The 24,217-nt window shown below is 46.7% G+C and overlaps 1 protein-coding gene across 6 annotated transcripts in view; it reads left to right on the top strand.

Annotated features, from left to right (window-relative positions):
• RERE (arginine-glutamic acid dipeptide repeats) overlaps positions 1-24,217 on the top strand; it is a 173,832-nt gene that overhangs the window by 47,040 nt on the left and 102,575 nt on the right. For all 6 annotated transcript variants that reach the window (XM_063417493.1, XM_063417492.1, XM_063417488.1 and 3 more), the window contains exons 2-3: positions 8,292-8,762; positions 17,591-17,661. In XM_063417493.1, the coding sequence (XP_063273563.1) occupies positions 8,438-8,762; positions 17,591-17,661 (396 nt within the window). In that variant the 5' untranslated portion in view covers positions 8,292-8,437. The remainder of the gene's footprint in view (positions 1-8,291; positions 8,763-17,590; positions 17,662-24,217) is intronic.

Genomic DNA, 24,217 nt, shown 5'->3' with positions numbered 1-24,217 from the left:
AATTAAAGGCAGGTTCTCCAGACAGAAATATCATCTGTCTTCGTGCTTGTGCATAAAGTGTGTTTAAAGCAGTGGACAAGGAAAAAAATGTCCTCTTAATATCTCTTGCTCATGATGGTAACCTCGCACCAGCCTCCACCCTTTGGCTGAAGGGCAGGATTTCTTTGTTTCCACTGTTAGGGAATTTTGTGGAGCACTTAAGTGGCACAGCTTTAGTTAGTCTTACAGATAGTCTCTAAATCTGAGGATGCTGCTTTCTTTAGAGAGAAATTGCTTTAATTATAGGCACGTTTCCCTGGGAATGTCTGGTCAGGCAGCTCATGGTGGGAGCCCACCCTGCAGTTACCCGTCCCCTTTGAGAAGCTCAGATGCACAACTGTGTCTGGAGTTAAATAAAACAGCTCATGTGGCTGAAGACCAGAGGTTTTGACTTTCCTGCTCGAAGGGGTTTTCCAAAAATAACCTGATCTAGTTCTCTTTTGGGTGGTTTAAATGACTGTAGTTCGAAGATTTCTGGAGGATGAAAGGATTGCGAGGGGACAGCTGAGTGTTCAGACATTTAAAAAATGAAACGTCCAGTGGAGAAAAGCTCAGCTAAAAACACGCAGGGAGGGACCCTTTGGTAGGTATTTGTAGACAAGTTCCAGAGATGGAGGCACCAAAATAATATTTAGAGTGGAAACTGGAATTAGTTGAGAGGAGAGTTGGAGATGAGTTCCACTTGCAAAGCAGCCGTGGGCTCCTTCTATAAACACACACAAAGAAATGCGGTCAGAATTGTGCAGAATTCATTTTTGTCTTAAAATAAGTGACCTAGAGGCAGCAAAGGGTGTGATGTACTGGTGACTTTGATAATCAGGCATCCCATAAAACCACGGCACACGTGGTTCTGTTCCATGCAAGGATTCTTTCCTGTTACCCTTAGCCTGGCTGTTATTGTGTGCCAGGAATTCCTCTTTATGCTTTGATTTCTTTGTTGGTATTTCCCAGATCTGAATTTACAACACTTTGAATGTTTTTATTTCCCCTATTTTAGTAACAATACTACAGACTTCTCTTTTTTTTGCCACAGACTTGCCTGTCAGGAAATCCATATGCATGTTTTCAGGGTCTACCCTTGTTGCTTCTCAAAGTCTGTCTATCTTTTCAAAATAAACTGCTGTGTATAGCAACAAGTTTTTCTTCAACTTTTTAAATGTTTTTTTTTTTCTGTTTTAAGTGTTGTTAAGCAACCTCATAATGCAGATGTTTTCATGGCTCCAAATGACTTCAGGTCCCCCAGATAATTGTTCTTGTTTTAACAGCAGCTTCTGCAGGTCCTGTGGGCCTGTTCTCCCCTGCCAGGGGAGTTATCCTATATTACAGGAAGGAGTTATCCTACATTGTATGGTCATTTTTTAAAGTTTTGGTTTTTAATGGTGTGATGGGATGACTGCTCTGCATTACTCAGCCCTGTATTGTGGTAATCATTTACATTAAGCCTGAATGACTTCAGGGAAGGGTAAATACACGGCTTCATATTTATTGTCTGTTTGCTCCCATGTGTTATGACTACAGAGGCCATTAAAGCAGCTTTTGAAATGACAAGAGGAGCTGTGAGCAGCCACTTAATGGCAGGGAGCAGTGCAGGGAGCTGCAGGGCTGTGCTGCACTGCTGCCTCTGCAGCTGGGCTCTCCAGAGCAGCCAGCCCTGCAGCTCCTGGGGGACAGGGATGGAGCAGAGCAGCATTTGGGCGAGGCTGCCCTCGGTGTGTGTGTCACAGCTGAAGGAGGGCTGAGCGTTCAGGTGCTGACCAGAGCAGCAGCCCTGTGTCTCATGAGTGTGCAGGCAGCCCCTGCTGTTTCCTGCCTCCTCACCAAACTCAGAATAGAAACTGTGGCTAATTTATCTGCTGATTTCGGCAGTGCAGAAACTTCCTAAGCCTCCGCTGATTTTATGTTGCTGCTCTTGAACCAGTGTGGAGAGAAAATGTGGCTTATTTGGGATGGCATTACGTTTATGGGAGCCTGTGTGTAAAACTGTCTAAAAGCAGGTGTAGTCACATCACTGTTGTGGATGTGGTGCATAAATTGCCCATCCATTTTTGGAGGAGGTGGGAGCTGATATCTTCATTCCAAATCTAATCCCCAGCCCTTCAGTCTGCTCTGTGGTCAAAGCTGACTCTTGTAGAATTTCCCTCTCAGTCCTTACTGAGTTTCTGACCCCTCACAAATAGAAAGTTGTTCTCCTTGTCCTCCCTCTGCGCACTAGAATGACACAAAGGGAAATGTTACTTTGCTGTCTTGGGTCCTTCCCACATCAGTCCTCAAAAATCCTCATGACTGCCTGGTATTTCCCTGGCGATTTCCTTTTGAAAATGTGACTGAAGACACACCGAATAACCTGTCACTTTTCTCTGGATAAATGCAGGGCTGTTTCTGCCGTGTGAAATCTTGCTTTGCCGCTCTTCCCCTGTTCCTCTGAGCTGTGTAGCATCAGGGTTGTGTTGAAGAGAGGGACTTCTGATCTTATCTGAGCTGTCAGCCTGCGTATCTGGTGTGTCACAGCCCTGGGCCCGGCTTTGGGAGCGCTGTGTGAGCGTGGCTGGAGCGAGGGGCACTGCCCGCCGGGGAGCTGAGACCTGGCTCAGAAATGTGAGATCTCCTGTTTGCTTGGCTCAGGTCAGGCTGGGTAAACAGCAGGGGGAAGGAAGGGTCAGTGCCTGTCATGGGAAACACCTGGAATTGTGTGCCCGGGCGAGTGGCAGTGACCTCCCAGCTCGGAGGGGCTGATGGAGCAGGGCTGGGCTGCTCTTCCCCCTGCCCTGGCTCTGCTGGGGTGGCACAGAGCAGTTCAAAGTGAACAAACACCCTTGAATTGTGTGCACTTGGAGGGCTCACAGGGGCTGTGGGCTGTAAAAATGTAACTCACAGTGACCAGTGCGGGCCACAGGGCTCCAGGGCTGTGTTTGTGTTATAAACTCCAAACCAGCCGAGGAGATAAGGGAGACAACTGATAAGAGGCACATAAATCACTGGAGAGACTCCTAAGAGCTTTTTAAGACTTTAGGCAAATCTTTTTCCCAGGAGGGTCCCAGACTTGTCCCCTGAGCATTCCAGAATAGGCAGTGGGACCCTTTCAACGCCCACTGGGCACCAGCAGGATTGGCACAGGACAGAGGAGGAAAATGAACATTTTTACTGATTGGGGCATTAATGTTATAGGGAAAAAGTTTTGTGTGTGCCTGTGTGCTACTGGCAGGGAGAGATCTGTGTTTTGTCTCTGTATGTGGTGATTGGTTGGAAAATTCTGTAGACAAACCCAGCAGGATCTGGATTTTCAAAGCTGGAGTGAGTGTCTTTAGTAAAATCTCACTCCAACAGTGAAAAACCATCTAAGAATAGTGGGGTAAAACTCTTGCTGTATTATCTTTTCCTTTTTTCTCACTTTTTTCCCCTTTTCTTGTCTTTTTTTCTCCCCTCCTCTGCTGGTCTCTCTGAATTTGGGCTCAGCCTGCAGCTGCTGGATGTGTTGTTGTTGGGAGCACAGTGCCTGGCACTCGGAGATGATGGATGGGCCCTGGGAGTGGGGAATATTCTGAGGGATATCCTGCATCAGCTCTTTATATACTTGGTCCCTGTGAATATCTGCGGCTCATATTTTCCATGGCAAACAGGCGATAGGGAAAGAATGTGGGAGAAAGTTGATAACAGATGTTCCCAGTCTCTCCTGAAAGCTGAAGGTTAAAGGTGTGTGGCTCCCCTGCAGTTAATGAGCTTTATCAGGGAGCTGGGATCGCTGTGGGCTGTGTGGAAACTCCCCTGCCCTGGGCAGGCTGAGGGGCTGAGCCTCAGCTCCTGGATTCCTGGAGTTCAGCTCTTCTTCTCCCTGTGGCAGCTGAGATTTCCCTTTCTTCACATTTGACTTATCGGAGTTATTTTTCACAAATGATCTTGAGGCTTTTTTTAAAGCAGTTCTTAAAACCTTATAAATATATGGGGAAGCCTTTATGAGCTGTTTTCTCTGTTCCCTTTTTTTTTTTATTTTTATTTTTGGTTTTAATCCCTTGCGTTTAAACTGAGTTAAAATTCTTCCTTGACATCAAAATGAGAAAAGCTCTGTGGCAGGAACTCTAGCAGTGGCAGCACATAGTTCCTTTAATCTGGCATTTGCTGAAAACAGTGCCTTTTTATCTGGCAATATGAGACTAAAAGCTTACAGAAGAATGGTCCTGTTGTGTTTATTAAGACTGGTAACACATGACCAAACAAATCTTGTTAAAAGATTGATCTGTCTAGCTTAAATAAGAAAAAGGAGCTCTTCTCCGTAGTTTTAGTTGCCCTGCATTCTTAGATGCCTTCCTGTTACAGTGTCGTAGCATTTCTGGACTTGCTTTCACATTATCTTTAAAACCTGACTCTTTAATTCTGGTTAAGAGGTTTAAGTACTTATTGTGCTATATGTGCCTTTTGCTCTGACAGGGGTTTGCAGGTGTACAGGCAGAGTAACTCTGTGGAGCAGGTAACCTGTGGAGTAGCAATATCCTCCTCTCCAGGCTGGGACTGGAGTGTGAGAAGGGTTTTGTGGCTGTAAAAAAGGTTGGAACTTTAATTTGAACTAGATTTAAAATGCTGTGGGGGAAAAAAAAAAAAACAGAACTAGGTGAATATGGGGTAATGATCTGTTTAAAATAATGATTATAAACTTCTGCACTTCAGATTATTAGATAAAGGTTAAATCATGCCTGCTGGGTTTCTCCAAAATCCTTGTGGGAGATTCTCATTTCCTCATCACTGGAGACCTGAGCATTTTAACAGGAATATCAACATTTGGTTACGATGGGAAGTTGTCAGCATCTGCGACAAAACAGAGCAGGAGACTTTACTGAGTAGCTCTGCAAACACATTTTTGGCTCATGTTTGATCTCTAAACAATTTAAGATAAAAAAGACCTTGCAAGTCTGATAGCAGAGTGGGTGGAGATAAGGAAAGCTACCCCAGAGTGCGTGTAATAAACTTAGGTGGAGAAATGGCCATATCCTGAGGCTCGAGTTAAAAAATAACAGCAGAAAGGTCTTAGAGTGTGACTGCAGTGAAGTTAACATTTTTCCTCAGGTTTTTCAGCTTGCATTGAGCAAATAATGGATGGTGGCTATTCTCCCACGCAGCTATTGTGAAGTGATTGCTCCCCTTTTAGCTTACACGGCTTTTTCCAGGGATGAATTCCCTGTGGAAGGAGCAGTGAACTTCTGTCAAAGGCACTTAGTGCCCTTCAGCCCGTGCTGCTGTTCCTGAGTGGCTTTGCTGCAGCAGAATGACAGAGGCAGCTGCTTTGCTGGGGTTTGGTGCAGACACAGAGCAACTGCCAGGGGAGAATGACCAGAAACAAGCACAGAAAAATGCCAAACCCGCTCTGGATTTTCAGTGAGTTTGGCTGTGCTGCCCTAATCCAGACTCCAACATCTGTGTGGGTGTGTTAGCACAGTTTAATCACGGGGATGCCTTGGGAAGGCTGAGCTGGAGCTGAGACTGGGCAGGGCTGGAGAATAAAGCAGAGATTTATTGAAAGGGCTTTAGGGCACACCTTGGGCAGGACAAGAGCCTGGGCAGGGCTATACCCAAGGTGGACCCAAAATGGTCACAAAATGGTCAAAAAATGGACCACAGGTCTCACACTGTTACAAGCTTTGGTCCATTTGAATATTGGGGTTTAATTGTCCAATTACAGCTTCAGATTATGAAGTCTCATCCTTGTTCCTCCCTCCAGCCACCCTTGTTTGTGCTTTTGGGCTGAACACTTGTCCCAGCTGTCCTTGGTGTGCAGCAGGAACAGGATTTGTTTGTGTCCCTGATGTGTGCAGAGCTGAGTGACCCTGGGTGTGAGCTCAGAGCTGCACCCTGGGCAGCACAGAGCCTGAAATACAGGGAAGAGAAAAATTAAGGCATCGTTTCCCCCCTTCAGAGGCTCGACAAGGCCTTTTTCTTGTCGAGTTTCTGTTCTAAGTATCTACAAATAACAGGTATTCAATAACAGATAAGTATCTAACAACAGTAAACTACTAACAATAATAAACACCTAAAAATAATAAATATCTAATAGTAAATAAATAGCAGAGAAGGCTCCCAGTGCTCCTTTAGTTCCTGTGATGGTGTTTTTTGGGTCCCATGCTCATTCATAATTGCACAGAGAGTGGCACAAGTGCTGAGCCCACTCAGCAGCTGTGCCTGGTGAGTGATGTTGAGTCAGCAGATGAGTTTTCACAGCGTTCACATTTTGGTAAAGGGTGATCAGGCAGCACGTTGAGCTTGTGGCAGCTCCCTGCTCCGTGGTGGGTGAAGAAAGAATGTGTGAGATGTGGTTTTTTCCTCTTACAGCTACTCTGAAAGTTTGGGAGCTGCTTTGCACAGCTCTGGCTCCTTGAGACTTTGACAATTTGAGGTGGGGCTCAGAGTGTTTCAGATGCAGGTAAAATAAATATGGATGCATTATCTGTCAGTTACTAATCAACCTCTTTATTTGTCCTTAAGACAGGAACTTTAAAATCCTTCTGCCTTTAAGTTCAGAGGTGTGGGGTGGTTGGCATCTTCTTAGCTTTTCATCCTGAGGCTTTCAAACCTGCTCTTTGTCATTTACTACCCATCCTCAGTAATGAAGTGGTGACTGATGGGGATTTTTTAAACTGGAAAAGATTTAAAGAAAAAAAAGAAAAGGACATTTTGCACTTGCCAGTCTAAAGGAAGGTGCTTGTGCTGCAGTTGTGCCAGAAGAGGGGTGTGATCCTCTCACTGAAGTGATCTTTGTGTGAGCAGCAATAGAAAGAAGCCCAGGCTTTGGTGCTGGGGAATTCCCTCGCCTCTGGAAATGGAAGAAATTCAATGTTTCTTGCAGAATCCCTGCAGGCCTTTGCTGTGACCATTCCCTGGCAGCTGACAGGTTCATTTGGTGTTCACATCCCCTGGGACTGCCCAAGCCGCTGCTGCCAGGGCAGAGCAAACAGCGTTTCCTGCCTGCCTGCTGGGTTCGTTCAGGGAATGCTGAGACCCCAGGCACAGCCTCAAATAAACCCAAACCTTGAGGCATCATTTCCCCCTTTAGAGGCTTGGCAAGGCCTGTTCCTTGTCGAGTCTCTGTTCTGAATATATACTAATAACAGGTATTCAATAACAGATAAGTATCTGACAACAGTAAACAACTAACAATAATAGACATCTACAAATAATAAACATCATTTTGCAGCAGCAGAAGCAATTTGTCTCTGTGCTGTTCCCACTGCGAGGAGCAGGGACAGGAATATTGGGGGCTGGGATTCCTGTAGGAATTTCCAGTGCACAGGATCAGGGACTCCTCAGCTGACTTCTCAAAAATCAAACCAGCCTTTTTGCTTCTCTGATGTGGTTTCAAAAGCTTAATGCATGAACACCCAGCGTTCTCATGTGCCGGCCTTTCAGACATTCTACACCGTGGGCTGATTTCGGGTTGCACCACGTAGTAGCTTCCTGGAAACTCAGGAATTGGATGTGGGCAGATTCAGCATTATTGGTGAATTAGGGGGGAAAAAAGATAATCTGTCTTTGTGAGTTGAATGCCTCCTTTTTGAAATATCCTCCTTTCATGAAAGGTCCTGTTTTTAAATGTGGAAAAGCAGATTTTGTTAGTGCGGTTGTAACTACTGTGGTTTGGTTTGGTTTCAATTAATTAATTCCTGTAATCTGTGGATTACAGGTTAGCTCTATTTTTGGAAAAGCAGGGTAGGGGCAGGACTTGCTGACAGATTGCCCTGGGAGTGGCAGATGGCATCCCTTACCCTGCACCAGCTTTGTAGGGCATGGTTTGTGAGTGGTGGTCAGATGTACAACACAGCCTTTCGCTGAGCTCCCTCATTTGCTTCCAGATAGAAGCTGGAGACTCTTCCCTCTTTGCCCTTGTCCTTTCTGAAGTGTTTTATGGGTTTTGTGTTTTGCTCTGGCGTGCTCCCTGTTAGCCCCAGGTATGAGGTGATACCTGTTCTCAGTGAGCACTCCCCATCCAAGGAGTTATTTCGTGTCTGCAGTGAACTGAAGAATTTTTTTAAGGAGTTGAGGGATCTTTTTTGAGGATGGAGGTAGCTTCAAACATTTACAGACACTGAAGTTACCATTTCTATGAAGTTTTTTCAAAAGGCTGCTTTGTGTTTTACTGTTTGTACTTTCCACACTGAATTGCTTTAGGATGTGGGGGTTTATTCGGTTTTAATTTTTATCTTCAGGAATTGAAACAATTTGCAATACTAACATGGGCTTTTCCCCTCTTTCTCTCCCCTCACCTCTTCAAGAACCTTTTTAAAACGCTGGGGTTGTTGGAGTGGTTGAATTTTTCCTGGCTTTGAGTGAGAAATTCAGAAGACTGAAGCCCAGGCTCACTGTCTACCTTTCACGGAGGCCCAGCCGTGAGAGGACAGAAGAAGGCACGTGGCGAATCATGACAGCAGACAAGGAGAAAGACAAAGACAAAGAGAAGGACAGGGACAGGGACCGGGACAAGGAGCGGGACAAGAGGGACAAGGCGAGGGAGAGCGAGAACTCGCGGCCCCGGCGCAGCTGCACCCTGGAGGGAGGCGCCAAGAACTACGCCGAGAGCGACCACAGCGAGGACGAGGACAATGACAACAACAGTGCCACCACCGAGGAGTCCACCAAGAAGAGCAAGAAGAAACCCCCCAAGAAGAAGTCGCGCTACGAGAGGACCGACAACGGCGAGATCACGTCCTTCATCACCGAGGATGATGTGGTGTACCGGCCTGGAGGTAAGAGCTGCTGCTGGTGCTTCTCTGGTGGCCTAGGGCTGCCAGGCAGGGGCATCCCCAGTCCCCAGTGTGCTCCTGGGGGTTGCATTGTCCCTGTCCTGGGGGGGCTGCAGCCCTGCCATGCAGACACACGTGGGTGTGCTTGGGAAGCTTCTGGCTGTATCGTGGGTATCTGACTTGTGGGAATGAACTTGGCTCACCTTTGGGAAGGAGCCACCCTCTTTGCTTTCTACTGCATGAATTGTCTGAGTATCACATGGAATCTCTGTCCCTGGGAGTTTGGAAACCAAATTGGATAATCACTAAATGCTTCACTCCCACTTTGGAGCGAGACCTGCTCTGAGCTGGGGGGATGTGGAGACATCTTCAGCCTTTCTGGCAGGCTTTTCTGGGAGTCTCTGATTGCTTTGCAGAGCTCTGCTCCTGTGCTCTGTGAAATACAACCCAGATGAGTGAGGATCTGGTAGCTGCTGATTTCACCCCTCATTAATGCCTGTGGCTGTGCCCTGCTGTTGGGCAGAGCTCTGCTGCATCAGGGCTGTTCTGGGGACAGCACCAGGAGCTTGCAGTGTGCTCTGGATGTCTTGGATGTGCCTCTTAATTACTGCCAAGTTCACAGGAAGTTTTTAGGGTCTCATGTAAGGTTTCAAGGTCTAACCTGTGGCTGCTGCCAGGGAATGTTTTCCTCAAACTGCACTTGAACAAATGAGATTACCCAGCTCCCTTTTTTGAGTCCAAACTTCCCTGTCTGTCTGCAGAGCACATTAAAAGTGCTGCTTGGAGTGTTTCCCCACAGGCCGTGCCTGTGTTTGGCAGCACTGCCCTGGCAGTTCCACGTTCCTGCAGAGCTGCAGGGGCACTGCTGGGGCCAGGCAGAGGTTCAGGCTGAAAACAGAGATGCAGCAAGGTCAGATCCCGTCTGATTTTCCGTGAGGAGCTGCACAGCCCAGCTGCAGCAGTCTCCCGAGGTCAGATGTGAGTGTCTGGAGTGCTGCATCCAGTTTTGGTGGCTGTGGGTGCTCAGGCTGCTCGTGCTGTGTGTGGGGCACGTCCGGGTGCTGCTTTCCATCCTCCTCCTTCCACAGGAGCCTTGAGCAGCCTGTTTTTCACTTAGCTCTGCCGGCGTTAGTCAGAACAGCCTCTCTCTTGAAATGCTTCAGCTTCAATTTCAGCTCATTTCATCCATCACTGCAAAGGAGCTGTTTTTGCCATGGTGTCAGGGCTCGTGGCTGAGTAATATTTGTTTTTGAGCAGTGGCACTGGGAGCCTGCGGAAGCGTCAGCTTTGGAGGCAATCTGATTTTCAGTGCCAGAGGATGAAAAATAATTCAGAATCTGTTGAGAACAGCTGTTGTGTGGGCCCAGGAGTACAGTGTGATACACTGGCTTTACTGCAGAAGGAGTTTGCTTAAAATGAAGATGGGAAATCAGTTTGTGGTCTCAGTTTTATCCCGCAGTGGGCTGGGACAGTGGCTGTGCTGGTCTGGAGGAGGTTGTCCAGGGAAGGAGCAAGGAAAGCCAAAGGAAAGTTTGTGATAACGGGGATATTTTGTAACTGCTCTGCAACTTAAACCCCTGCTTATTAAATTTTCCATTTTGGTAATAGTAATCAGCATGAGAGATGTACCCTGGCATTGAAACTTTTGTGTTGTGTTGGCTCTTTGTGCTGTTGTAAAACTTGTCTTGGAAACTGCTGAGAGTGATGAGAACAAACATGAGCTCAGCTCTGGAGGGACCTGAGCAGGCTGAAACCTTAACTGAAAATGCCCATTTCTAAATTTAATTTTAAAGGAAATTTCTGATCAGGAGCAAGATCTTGAGTCCACATCCCTGTGCTGGAGGTGTTGTAAACCAAAGTTAGCATCCATTACAGAAGGAGCTCCTCCAGCTCCCTACATCCAGGGAGATGTATTTGTGGCTAAGGGTGAAAATTACATCAATTTTAAGAGGGATTAGAGAGTTTAAATTAATGAGACACAGCAAGGATTAGAAAGATGAAAATTAAAGGTGTGTGCAGAAGGGATAGCTGTCTTCAGCTTACATCTTCTGGGCTTTAAGGAGAGGAAATCCTTTCCAATCATTTGGTTTTTTCTCTTAAGTGCTCTCATCTGATATGGAGGAAAGTTCAAGGTCTGCATTTCTTGGTTAAAATCTCATTCTGTGTTTACCCCATTGCTGTGGAGTACTTAATCCAGCACTTAATTCTGCTTTTTTTCCTGTGCTGAGCTCAGCAGCTGTATTGGAGTAATAGCAAATAAACTGTAAATAAACAGATAATCAAGATCATTGAATTTTTTTCGAGGGAAAGGTTTCACTGTATTGTTACCATGTAAATACTGCTCTTATTAATTTGCATAGATATAATGAATGCGTGCACAGCTTTAAATAATGTATTAAAAAGAATTGAGTAGGGCTTAGACAACACTATGCAATTAATCTTCTCTACTTTGCTGGAAATCACACAGCCTATCCTAAAAGCTTGTTGGCCCAGTTCCCCATCTGTCCTCTCAGTTTCCACAGCCTCCCTCCCATTTCCTTCCAAATCTGATCTCTGGGGTTTTCCTTCTTTTTTTTCCCCCTCACAGTTCTCAACTTGCTGTTGTCAGATTACCTGTCGGAGTAGCATTAGTTTTTGTTGCACAGTGTATATTCAGATTTGCTTAGGCTTCCTTAGCATAGGGAGATGACAATGAAAGGGAATTGTGTTAAGACTGAGAGTTATTTTTTTTCTCCTCCTGTATTTCAGTTAGATCACTTAATGCTGATTTTGTTTGCATTTCCCATGCAGGCTGATCCCTTCTTTTTTTGCCCAAACCCACCTCAGGAAGGGCTGTTGCTGAATTAAAGCCACGGGATTGCTGCTGAGGGCGTTGGTGCTGCTGTGGTGGCACCTGGAGGGAGGGTGTGAGTGGCAGCCTGGCAGAGCAGGTGACTGTCACCTGGAGGTGGGGACAGCATTGTTTGCTTTGCCTACGTAGAAACATTTAAAAGGATGTGCAGGAATTAAAAGGATTGCTGAGGATCTGCAGTGACATCAGCGGCTGTACAAACAGCACATCAGCAGGAGGTAGCACAGGCTGGAATGTGTGAGCTGGAAAGAGGAAAGTTAATTATTTTCTGGGAGGTTTTAATTTTAATTTTTTGCTTGGGCAGAAGGAAGAAATGCAAGGAAGGGATTCTTTCAGCTGTGCTTTGGAATTTTAGGAGGTCTGTGGCCACTGTTGTGTTTTGTGCATGACCAGGTTTGTCATGAGTGTTTTTGCACGTGTGGTCTTCTCTTCCCTCAGTAGCTCCATAGTTGATATGAGCATGTGTTCTACAACGGTGCAATCTGTATTTTCCTCTTCTTTTGAAAGTCTGTTACCATTGTGATAGGACATTGTTGAAATAATTCAGTGACAGACTTTCAGCTGCTGTAAATAGGAGTAACCTTAGGAGCTGTGCTGCTTCATGTGGTTGTAAAAGTCCCTTTGTTTTTCACACTTTCACCACTGTTTTCAACTTTTCTGCATATGTGAATAGTGGTGAGGAAAATTTAGCAAGCCTTTTTTAGAGAATATTATCTTCAAAACTTTTGTTTAAATGCAAACAAATGCATCCTTTGCCCATTCCTCCTTTAGTAATTAAAAGGAGGGAAAAAAGTTAGAGAAAAGGGTAGGTGAGTCTTAAAACATGTCAGGAGAGTTAACAAAATGCAGGAAAACATCACAGGAGGGTTTTCTTGGAGGCTGATTGAGGTGTGCAGAGAGCAGAGTGCAGAACAGGCTGTTCAGGCTGCAGCTGGAGCTGGAGCTGGTTCTGTTTTGTTCTGGGATATCCCAGGGCTGTCATTGGTGACTGGACATGGACAGGGGTGGCTGTCAGGGATGAGCTGAGCAGGTCAGCAGTGCTGAGCATGGGAACAGGAGTTCAGGCTGCAGCAGAGCCCAGCCCAGCCCTGATGCACAGAGGTGACTTTTGTCCCTGCTGTCAGTACAAACCCTGAGCAGGAGCCAGACTGGATAAAAAGAATTCATTTACTGAGTTCCCATTTCCCTCTAGCAGGGAAGGCACTGCTGTGTCCGGGGCAGCTGCTGGGGCCTGACAGATGGAGCCTTAAGCGCAGATCAAGGTTGAGCTGGCAAATGGATTCCTCTGGCTTTGTCTGGCTCTGGGTGAATCCCCGAGAGCAGCTCGGAGGGGCTGGGGGTGCCCAGGGCTGGCTGTGAGGCCCTGGGATGTGCATTCACCATCAGCTTTCCACACTGACCTCCTCATCGGGCTTGGAAATGAGGGAGAAAGGTGCCAGTGCTGAAACAAAGTGAATGCACTGGTGCTGCAAGCTGAGCTTCACAGCTTCTGCTCTGCTGTGTCCTCCAGGAGGGGCTTCCCAGGGGCTGTCACCCACCTGTGACATTGCATTTCCCCTCCTGGACACTCTGGTGAGGGCTGCAGCTGATGGGAACCCTGCTCTGTCCCAGCAGGAGCAGGAGGTGATGGGTCAGGGAGGAGGGAGGTGGGGATGGCTGACATTTGCTACTCGAGGATACACAAATAAAGCCCATCCATATGCTGATGAGATGTTGGGGTGTGTTAATTATCATCATGACAGCAAAGGGAGAGGAGTTAAGCAACCACTTGGTGTTTGTGGTGGGCTTGGGAATAGCTGAATTTTCTGAGAGGCTGTTTAAAATAAATCAAGTGAGGTCATGTGGTGATGTGGTGCATTTTTGGTGCTGTTTTGTCCTTTGCATCTCTTCCATTGTCCATGAAGAGCTTTGGGAGGCAGGTGGCTACAAGGGGACTTGTGAAACATCACTGAGAAGCACTGGGGGCAAGTGTGGCACCTCCAGCACAAGTTTTCTGTGGCCTTAAAAAGCCAGGAAAAGCCTGTTGGAAGTGGCATGTGTGCAGCAAAGCTTATCTGGTGCTAGAGGAGGGGTTTCAGACTAACTGGTTATTTAATTAATTTCTTTTATCAGCCTGGGTTCTTGTTCCCATCCCTCCTCCCTTTTCATGTGTTTAATTGAAAAAACAACTCAGAGGCAGGAGGAGCCCCTGGCACGAGGAGCCACCGTGTCTCTGCCTGCAGTGTGGCATTTCTGGTGGCACAGCTTTGTGTAAAAACGTGTTTGCTTTGTACCAGGTCTGTTAACGAAGGACGTGTGAATGCACCTGACAGGAGAACTGTGCAGCGTTGTGGACATGCTTGAAAAGTGCAGGAAAATAATTGGTGTGGGAAATGATGTAGCTGGGGGCCTGAGCTGCAGAACAGTTGCTTTTATGAAATTGGGAGCTGCAGAGTACAATTAGCTGTCATTAATTTTGTTGAATAGAAATATGTTCCATTTATTGTACAATCAGGAGCCAGGCTTGAATGAGTTTAAATAGATGAAATCTAAATTATACTGACAGTCCATTAAACAGCAGCAAAACCCCTTAAAGAAAATGGATTCACTGTGATACCGGTTTATAATAAAATCATTTGCCAAATAAGAACTATAGTCCAGGCCCTGGGAATACTCCTGTGAGCTTCAGATGAGCACAGTAAATTGGTTGAACCATTTATTGCAGAGCAGGGCTGGAGCTCGTCGCTCCCTGACAAGGAGCCAGCAGCGTTGCTTGAAATCTGCTCAGCAGGAAGTGACACTGAGAGATCAGACTGGCAATTTGTTTGTTGTCAGCCATATGGGGGAAGAGAGGCGAGTGCACAGCTCCCTACCTGTCAGTGGGAATTTTGCTGGAGTCCAGAGCACGTGTTTGGCATTCCCGGGGCCCTCCTCGCTGCCTTCCTGTGTTTGTCACTGAACCGTGGTTCCAAACGTGCTGCTGCTGCTGCTGGAGGTTTGTCTCCGTTCCTGACCTTTGTTTGCAAGGGTTTGGCAGTTTTCCTGCTCTTGGAATGCAGGCAAGTTCAGATTTCAGCCTTCAGAGCTCCCTGAGTGCTGCACACAGCGATGGTGATGCTTTGGAGGTGCCACTTACTCACGGATGGTCTGTGAGTGCTGGTGCCCCGCTCCCAGCCCCACTGAGCTGTGCTGGGGTGAACCTGGAGCCACTGCCGGGTCCTGGGCTTCCCCCTGCCCCTGGCAGAGAACATTCTAGAGGAGGAGGATCCAGGACTGCTCAGCCTTCCCAGGGGCTGGCACCGGGCACCGGGACCACTGAGCCTTTGAATTTCAGCATGGAGGAGTGTAAATATTCCTTCAATCAGGAGTTAATCACCCTTCCCTTGCTGGTCCCACAGCCTGGGCTCAGGGTTTAGACATGTCTGTACACACTGCAAAGAGAGGCTGCTGGAACCTGATGGGGAGGGCTTGGAGATAATTCCTTGACAAAGGCTTTCAAGGAATATCTTCCCTGTGGAAGCCTGGTGCTGTGCAGAGAGCCTGTGGCTTTGTTCCTTGGATGATGGAAGTGTTGACTCATTAGGTAAAACATGAAAGGATTCTAATTGTGAAGATGGTTGCTACAAAAACTGCAGCCTTTAAGCTGCTAAAGGTTCAGAAAATGGAGCTGGTTGGGGTGTTTTTCCAAGGGAATTTTTTATGTCCATGCATTGAAGCTCTAATTTTAAAAGCAGCTTTTAGTGTGGGAATATTAATGTAACCCTTCAGAACTAGGGCACATCTGGTGAATATCACAAGCCCAAAGGCAAAATGACTCTGTACCATGTGTCAGGGAAATGCTTCATCTCCAGTGGGACGTTTTACACAGAATGGGGAAGTGAGCAAGGCACTCACGGCTGCAGACAGGCAGGGAATCCACTGCCTGTGCAGGGGACTCAGCATTTCCTCACTGTTTTCCACAGGTTATGGAAAGCCCTTCATATTCGGGTTTATTTTTGTTAATTTTCTTTTCTTTTAGAGCGTTTGCTGGTTTGTCTCTGCTGAGCTCTGTAATTTAACACATCAGGTATTGAACTTGTCCCGGGTGGTCCTTGGAAGGTGACTCAGGGATGTTTCCTGTGGGCAAGGCCAGAGGGGGAATTTGCAGCACTCCCCTTTCCCCTGTGCTTGCTGCTTCACCCTTGCTGGTTTCTGGTCTTTCATGTGAGGATGGCTGCCCTTCAGTAAAAGGAATTAAACTACACTTGACTGAAGTTGTGTAAGCCTATGCAGAAGCTCTGTGCAGCCAGAGAGAGCTGAAACTGTTCCAGAAGTGTGTGGTCAGTGGAAAAAAGGCTACAATGGCACATTCCAGTGTGCTGAGGATGAGGAAGGGGCCAATCTGCAGCTTTTAGTGGCTTAAATCTTATCTGTGCAGGTTTGTTGCATATTAGAAAATTGACAACGCAGTTTTCCTTTTCTTGGGTGCCCATGGAAGCTGTTTGGATTTCTGGTAAATGGAAGGAATTGCTCTTTATGGCGAGTTTCGAGAGGCTGATGTGAGTGCTTCCGTAAATATTCTCCTTTTCTGGGGGTCATTTTCCAAGTTTCTATCAACAACATTGCTGTGCACCTGGATAAACTTGTTTTCCTTATCTGCCTGGCCTCTCTAAGTGGATGTCATCGTTGTTCTGGGCTGGGCAGGCAGCCAGCAGTGCCTCCCTCACAGACAGCCCAGAGCCCGTCCTCATCCACAGGGGATGCCCCATCCCTCACTCTGTGCCAGCCATTTCACAGCCGTGCTTGGCTCTGTCTCCTGCCTGATAAACTCTGCAGAATGGGGCTTGCACAGCCGGGGCACCCAGGGGAAAACCCAAAAAGACCCCTCAGGTTGTGGTGTTTGTGTCTGAAATGTCGCAGCTTTTCCCAGTGACCCCCAGAGTCCCTGGAGGCGGCTCCTGGTGGAGCAGGACGGGGATGGGAGGTTCAGCTGGGGTCCTCTTGGAGGGACTGCAGGCTTGGAAAGTGCAGGGATCAGCCAGGGAAATCTGGGATAACCAGGGCTGCAGGAATACCTGGATGTGGTGAAGTTGCTGGATTCCAAATGAGCTGTATTGAATTGAAATGGGCCTTATAAAACTCAGGGATTTTGGAGGTTTTCTGTAGAAATCCAAAAAGGTTGATGGGAAATCCCTCCTGGGACAGGGTGTGTGTTGTCTCTCCTGTGTTTTGAGCAGCAGTTCCTTATCTGTGTGTGAGAGGGGACACCAGGACTGTCCTTTCAATATTTGCTTGCTGTGGGGTTGGCTTCTCTCTGTTTAGCAGGCTGTGTGTGAGTTTGCTGAGTTCCAAGGTCAGGATCATTAATCAGGCACTGCTCTCCCATCCTGCCGTGTTTTCATTCCGAGGGCATTGCTTTTGTTGTAGCTCTTGCCAAGACTGTTTTGAATACAACAGACCTTATGTTACAGCAGCCTTGGAGAGCCCAGTTGTCAAAAGCAAACAAAAATAATTACTGTGTTTCTGTCTTGTCAAATGTAATTGGAGAAAGCGCAGGCCTTCCCTGAGGTAAATCTAATTTAAGTTTGCTGGGTTTCATCTGTGATTGGTTGCCTTGGTTTTCTTCACCATTAGAAGAGAAAATATGTTAGTGCTGGGTTCTTAATGGCAAGCTGACCACGAAAAATCTGATTACTTTCCTCTCTTATTTTGGTCTGGTTCATAGGCTGTGACCTGGTCATTGTTATTAACTCAATCCAGAGTGGTCTTGAAATTCCTTTCTTTTTGTTTTCCTAGCAAAATGTCTATTCAAATCAAAGTTAATTTTTATGCAGTTAATTCCCTTATTTATCATCATAAATAGTTTCCATTTTTAGATCACACTCAGAATAAATTACACAATATGCAAATGAAATGGTGGTTCTTTCAAAGTTTAAGCTGTTTGAATTTATCCTGTTTTTATGTTCTTTCTTGGAGGCACAGAAGTTAATGCCCGTTATTCTAAAATCTTGTGTTTTTAAAGATTGCGTTTATATCGAAAGTCGCCGGCCGAACACGCCCTATTTCATCTGCAGCATTCAAGACTTCAAACTGGTAAGGAACATTTTCACATCTCCTCCTTTCCCCTGCCCCAGTGTCCAGAGGGGGGATATTTCTCAGCCTGAATTCCTGTGAGTGGATCTTTACCCTCTGAAACAGGAGCTGGTTTTTATTAAAGCCCAGCCCTGTCTTTGGTGCAGCCTCAGTTCACTGGGGCAGTTCAGTTTGTGACCTGCTGTGTCCAGAGGAACAGAAGGGTGAACTTTGAGTTGTGTTTTCAGGAAATTGTGGCTCAGGAAGTTAAATTTTTCCTGGGAAGTTCAGTTTGGCTGTGGGGCTGTGGTCCCAGCTGACCATGGGCTGCAGGGACACCAGACTAAGGTGACCAGTTTAATCGGGAGAAATGGGAAATAACGTTTAAGAAGCTGTTAGCACTTCATTCTTTAACAGTGGAAAGTCAGGGACCTGAGCAGGAACAGGGCAGAGCTGTGTTTGCCCCTTTCCCTGCCTGCACTCCTGGAAGGTGCAGCCTGTGCAGCAGGAGCTGCTGCCTGGGCACAGGCAGGGCACAGCTTTGGCACCTGGCAGAGTTCTGTGGGCAGCAGATTTGGGAATTCCTGGGAATTCATGACTGCTGCTCGTTATTGCTTTATTGAAGTCCTGAGCACATAATAAACTCTCCTTATCAATGTATTGTCTGCAGACATAGATCACCACAGGCTGCTGCCATCAGAATAAACCTTCCTTCCTTCCAAGCTTTTCCAGTTATTCTGGAATAACACAGGAGAATCTCCTTGGTGCTGATGTCCCTGGTGGTGCTTGGCACTTGTGGGCTTCTTCCCTCCTTCCTCCCCTTCTCCCTCCCCGTTTTTAGGGGGTCCCTGGATCTGTGGTCTGTGGGTTCAGCTGGGGGCAGCTGTGCCCACCAGCAGCTGCTTTGGGGGGAATTACAGGGGTGGTTCTGGGCACTCAGGTCCTGCTGAGCTGCATTCATTGCTCAGGAGATGAACAAAAGCTGTTGTCAGTTTGGACCAGGCTCTTTTCAGGACTGTGGGAAGTGTGCTGCAGCTTTAGTTACCTTTAGATGTTTCTGAAGTGGTTTCTCTCTGCTCGTGTTTGCAGCAAAGGACTTGGCACAGGGCTGCTGGCAATTTCACATCATTTTTGACATGGAAACTGTGTCTCTGTTCTGTGTTTACTTTTGCCTGCTCAGAGTTCTCGAATTTCTCTGTTAATTTAATTTTTCTTACTGACATAATGCATAAAAGGAACTTGTAGAAATGACAAAACCAAAACCCTCTTGATGCTGATTATACCAGCAAAAATAAATCCCCAGTGTGTGTGTGGCTGTGGATTTTCCTGTTGGGGGAAAGGGAGGATGAGCAGTGGAAAGGACACTTGATTTCTCTTCTAGTGTGAGATACCAACAGGAAAACAGCCTTGTTTTGCCTTCAGCTAAATATGTCAAGTGAAGCAGGAAAGTTAAAGTCAACAGCTTTGAAATGTCGCCTACTAATTAAATACATTATCGTGTTGGTTGTCACAAAATAAAGGTTTTTGGCTGAGTGTGTGAGCCATACCTTATGCTTCCCCTGGTTCTAGGTGCAGTCTGGGTACAGGAGTTTATGGGGGTGTTTTACTGATGGAAACAGGAAGATAAACTTACATCTTTAAAAAATGAGAGGGAGTTAAAGGTGACCCAGCCAATGCTGTGATCCACTCGTGCAGGGTGAGAGGTGCTGAGGGCCAGTCTGGGCTGGGACTAAACTGCCACTGAGTTTCAAATAAACTGGGCTTTAATTTGCTGTTCCCAGTAAGATCTGAAACCACAGCTGGATGGTTTTATGTTTATTGCTGAACTAGAAACTGGTTCTAAGAGGTCTGGCAGTCTGGTTTAGCATTCGGGATCACTCCCAGCCTGGTGCAGTCCCACTGCTGCAGAGGCAGGTGTTAAATATCATTTCAGAGCAGCTTTGTACTCCAGTGTCTCAACATTGTGACTCGCAGAAAGCAGCAGTTGCCTTCCTGTGCCTGCTCTCTGCAGTTCAGCACTCGTGGCAGGTGAAGTGCTGTTCTGTGGTGCATTAGTTTATCCTTCCATCACAACTTTCTCTTGACATTAAGATGAATCAGTGCTATTAAAAATTATATGAGAGGAGCAGCTCTTTTCCTGAAGAGCAATTGCACTTCAGCAGCCATCAGCTCCTCGTGAGGGAGCTTTGCTCACTGCTGCTTTCTCAGGAAATGTCTCTGTTGCCATCCTGCACTTGTGTGGCAGGGGCTGGTCCTTCCCTCCGAGCTGTGGCTGTGTTGGGATGAGCTGAGCAGGGCAGGCAGAGCAGCAGAGCTGTTCCCAAGCTCCAGGGGCAGCTGCAGGAGCTCTCTGGGTTTGTTTTCTCCATCAAAAACCCAAATGATGCCTTAAGGGAGGCCACGTGAGGAGCTGTTCAATGATTTGATCAATCCAGCTTAACTGTGTTGAAAACACTCATGGATGACATTTTATCTTCTTGTTTTTACCGTTTTTGTGGTCCCAGATCCCTTCAAGCTTTCAGAATTCATGGAAATACCTTTGTGGAATTGAGAAGTGACGTATGATGGATGCCTTAGGGGCACTTCAGCTGTTGTGTCCTTTCTGCCCTGCCGTGGCTCCAGAATTTCCTGCAGGTGCTGTCACTGCAGGATCGGTGCCACCCCTCCAAATCACCTCCAGCAAGGTGTGGCTGGGCTCAGGTGTTTCAGGGGAAGGAGCTGAAGGGCAGCAGCGCTGAGGCTGTGGCAGGAGAAGGGCTCTGCCCTGTGGGTAGGGAAATGCACTGGCTGTCCCTGCAGCTGGAGGAGCTCTTGGGAAAAGCTGGATTTCAGAGCAGGGTGAGCCCCCCTCACCTGCTGGGGGAACCCATCTGTGCTGAGGGGGAGCAGCAGCACTGGTGGGAAGGAGCTGGAGATGCTAATGGGGGCTGAGTCCTGTGCACCCTGTCAGGCTCAGAGAAGGAGGAATTCTTTCCCCCAGCTGCCCACAGAGACAAGTTGCTTAAATAAAAATGACCTGACAGTAGAGCAGGCGTGTGGTGCGAGGGGAGAGGGATGTGTGGTGCTCAAAGGGAGCCTCAGTTCCCTGTGCAGGCAGTGCTGAGCTGCCTGCCCTGTGCAGCCTGGGCTCGTTCCACCCCTGGGTCTGCCCCCATGGAAATCAGGATGCCCTTGCTGCACTTGGATCTCTGTGGATTCCTGCTCCTCCCCAGAGCAGCTCTGTTGGGAAGGGAGGACTCAAAGATGTAAAAACACAGTGATGTTCCCGTAGCTCTCGTGCTGTTGGGATGGTTTGGGTTTTGTTTGGGATTTTGCAGAACTTGGAGGATTCTCTGGGAATCCACTGGTTTGTTTTTGCCCTCCAACCCTGAAATGTTTGAGTGCTTGTTAAAGGTGCAGCTTCCTTTTCTTCTCCTCATGGAGAGTGATGGGGTGGCAGGTCAGGTGAGAAGGTGTGATACCCAGAAATGCTTTTCTTTGTTTGCTTCACTTCACCAGTTTGAATTCTTGAACTTAAAACATTTAAAAGTGAAATTGCTGTTGCTGCTCACAAGAGTGTGAGATAGCTGTCTGTATTTTTAAAAAAAGGCAGTAGATGATTTTTTTCTCTGCTGATTAGGTATTTTCTGCTGTCTGTGTCCCAGAACATTTTATTAATCTCTTTTTGGTGCTAATTCATTTTCTCTGGATTAATACTATCCTCTTTCAGAATTCAAGACCAGATTATCCCTAAGGACTTTGATTAGGAACAAACTGTGGTGAAGCAATGATTAAATCTGAGTTTGCTCTGTTGCCTTACATGTTTTTATTGGTTATCAGCTCCTTCCCCCTCATTGCTGGTACTCAGTGTTTGCTCTCCCTCCTCTGTCGGGGCAGCTGAGCCAGTGCTTGGGTTCCAGCGGTCTCCTGGAAATCTGGATTATGCAAGGTCATGACTGGCTCTAAAGCAACTTTTCCAACCTTATTTTCCCTTGGGGAGCACTTCTTTCCCCCCTTTAAGCCTGTCCTATCCAGCTTACAATGTCAGTTATTTTAAAAAAGGTTGTTTTTAAAGAAAAGGAAACAGCAAAATGCAGTTGGGAAGCTGGAAGGTGGAGAAAGCCTGTAAAAGGGCAGAGTAATGTGGCTTTAATTCTTTCCTGGCATTGCCTGTTGAGCAGCTTTAAGGAGGAAAATGGTGTTTCACAGAACGGGGAAAGTGGGATCCTTACCATGGGATTCAGGGTTTGCTTACTGTGGGTTTTTTGTTCCAGAACAATCTTACAGCTTGGGGTTTAAATTACACAGGCAAGTCCAATAAAATGGAAGCAGTTAATGCTTCGGTGCATTAAAAAAACATAAGTTTCTCTGATTATTTCTTTTCTGTGAAAAAACGTTCAGGTTGTTTACATCAGGAATTGTCTCCTGGATGTCAATCTGTGCTTTTCCCTTCATTCTGCAATAGCACCAGTGCATTTTTAACAATGCAGTTGTTCCCACAGCAGCCTGCTGCTGTCAGAAATCCACATTTCCTATTCATCAGGAAGTTAGGGAAGCATACTTCTCGTTCATTTTAATTTGGCACGAGTCAAACATTTTAAAAATCTACAGGCTTGACGAAGTATTCCTTAAATGCTCTTTGGTGCTACAAATACCTTGATCAAAGCACAGCCAGCAGAGCAGGGCTGACTGAGCCACGCTTTAGCTGGCAGAGGAGGGGAGGTGAACTGGGAATTGTCTGCAGTTCTGAACTTCCACAGCTCTGAGAAGAGGAGCTGGGGATCAAATGTTGCTTCACCCTCCCCTCAGTGTTAATTTTTCCCAAATTGATCCAATCTTCACTCATTTCATGTCCTTCAGCCTGGCTGCAGTTGCTTATCCTGTTTCTGTGGGCTCTGAGCTGCAGCCTGAGCTCTGCTAAGAATTAATCAAACCTGGCCAGAATCACTTTGATCTCCTGAGTTCCTGGCACCAGAATGGTATCTGGAATTTCTGGAGGAAATAGCAAGGGATCTGCTCAGTCCTGTTTGTCATTCACAGCCCAGCACTTTCTGCCCCCCAAAAGGAAACAAGTCCTTTTTTAAAAATTCTCCCTTAATTGAAGAGTGCTGTGTTTTGAAAGTGGAAGTTCTCACTGAATTTCCTTTCAGATCAGGCCATTTGAAGAAACAGGTTTCTATTTTCTTCAAGCTGAGGGTATGACTTCATAGCTAAAGAGTTCTCTTATTAAATAGTAGTATTTAATGTGTTTCTTTTGTAGTTTACACTGATTGTAATACAAAGGATTATAAACAGTTAAATTTCCTTTTATCTCTTTGTTTGTGGTTAATAAGTCCTAAAATTCTGTCCATTCTCTTTATCTTAATTAAAATGTTGATTGTGATTACTTCTGGCTGATGAAAACACACAATTAAAACTTAGCTGAGTGGCTCGTGTGAGAAAATCCAATAAATGTGCAGCAGTTCAGTTCCTGTGTGTGCCCAGTGGGTTAAGGGATGTTTTATAACCCCCCAGCCCCCAGGTACACAAATTAAACCTGCTTTAGGGAGAGCTCTGACACGCTGTGATGGGAACTCCAGCAGGAACATCCCTGTGAATCCGTCAGAATCCCAGCAAAGCTCTCCCTGCAGAGGGCTCAGCCAGGGGAACTTGGGCCCTGGTGAAGCTCAGGAGAGGTTCTGAGCAAAAAAACCCTGCAGTGTTGGTTACAGCATTGTTTCATCCCAATGAAAGTGTCTTCTCACCTTAAGTAGCCAGCTGTTGGCTTTAAACACATGATGCAACAGCAGTAATTACATTTCAGATGTGAATATATTAATTATGTAGTGCCTCTAAACCCATGCGTATCCAGCTTTGATTAAGGCTCAATTTCAATATCAAAAGTAGTGCAGAGCCATGTCTGTGGGAAAGGGCTTTTGTGCCTGCACAGATCAGAAGTGGGAGAAGCTGCCTGGATTTTGGTGTTGTGGGAGGAAAGCACCAAGCACAAGGTGGGGCTCACCTGAGCTGAGGCCAGGGGAGGCTGCGCTGGCCTGGAGACGATCCTGGAGCATCACCGGGAGTTCTGAGGAACCTGCTGGGACCCAGCAACCCTGACAGGGAGGGGAAACAATTCCACAGGGAGAGCAGCACTGGGACTCCCATCCTGGGAGCTGCTTTGTGTTCTCCTCTGGGGCAGCAGGTGGAAGTGAGGGAGGAGTGGAGCAAAGAGGAGCAGAAGCCACGGGGTGAGGAGTGGCAGGCAAGGGGAGCTGGGTGCTGAGCCCAGCTCAGTGCTCCAAACGCTGCAGAGCTGCAGCGCTGCCCTCTCATCCGTCCTGCCTTCCCACCTTTCCTGCTGCCAGTTTCCAGCCTGGATAAATGAGTCCAAATTGCCTTTTTAAGGTTTTCCTGCGTTCCAGGGGGACACAGAACCTGACCAGCAGATGGATTTCAGCGGCGTGTTTGTGCTTCCTCACATCCTGACTTAATTTGATGTCACATTTAAAATGCTAATGGCCACACTCTGAATTGAAGCATCAGAGGGAAGCTTTACACCAGAAAAACGCTGAATTTGCCACACAAAAGGAAACGTTATTAATTGTGATGCAGTTGCCCT

This window comes from Prinia subflava, chromosome 21, assembly GCF_021018805.1.
Source record: "Prinia subflava isolate CZ2003 ecotype Zambia chromosome 21, Cam_Psub_1.2, whole genome shotgun sequence".
Taxonomy (NCBI): domain Eukaryota; kingdom Metazoa; phylum Chordata; class Aves; order Passeriformes; family Cisticolidae; genus Prinia; species Prinia subflava.
The sequence above is the reverse complement of the archived record's forward strand: the minus strand, read 5'-3'. Positions and strand labels throughout refer to the sequence as shown.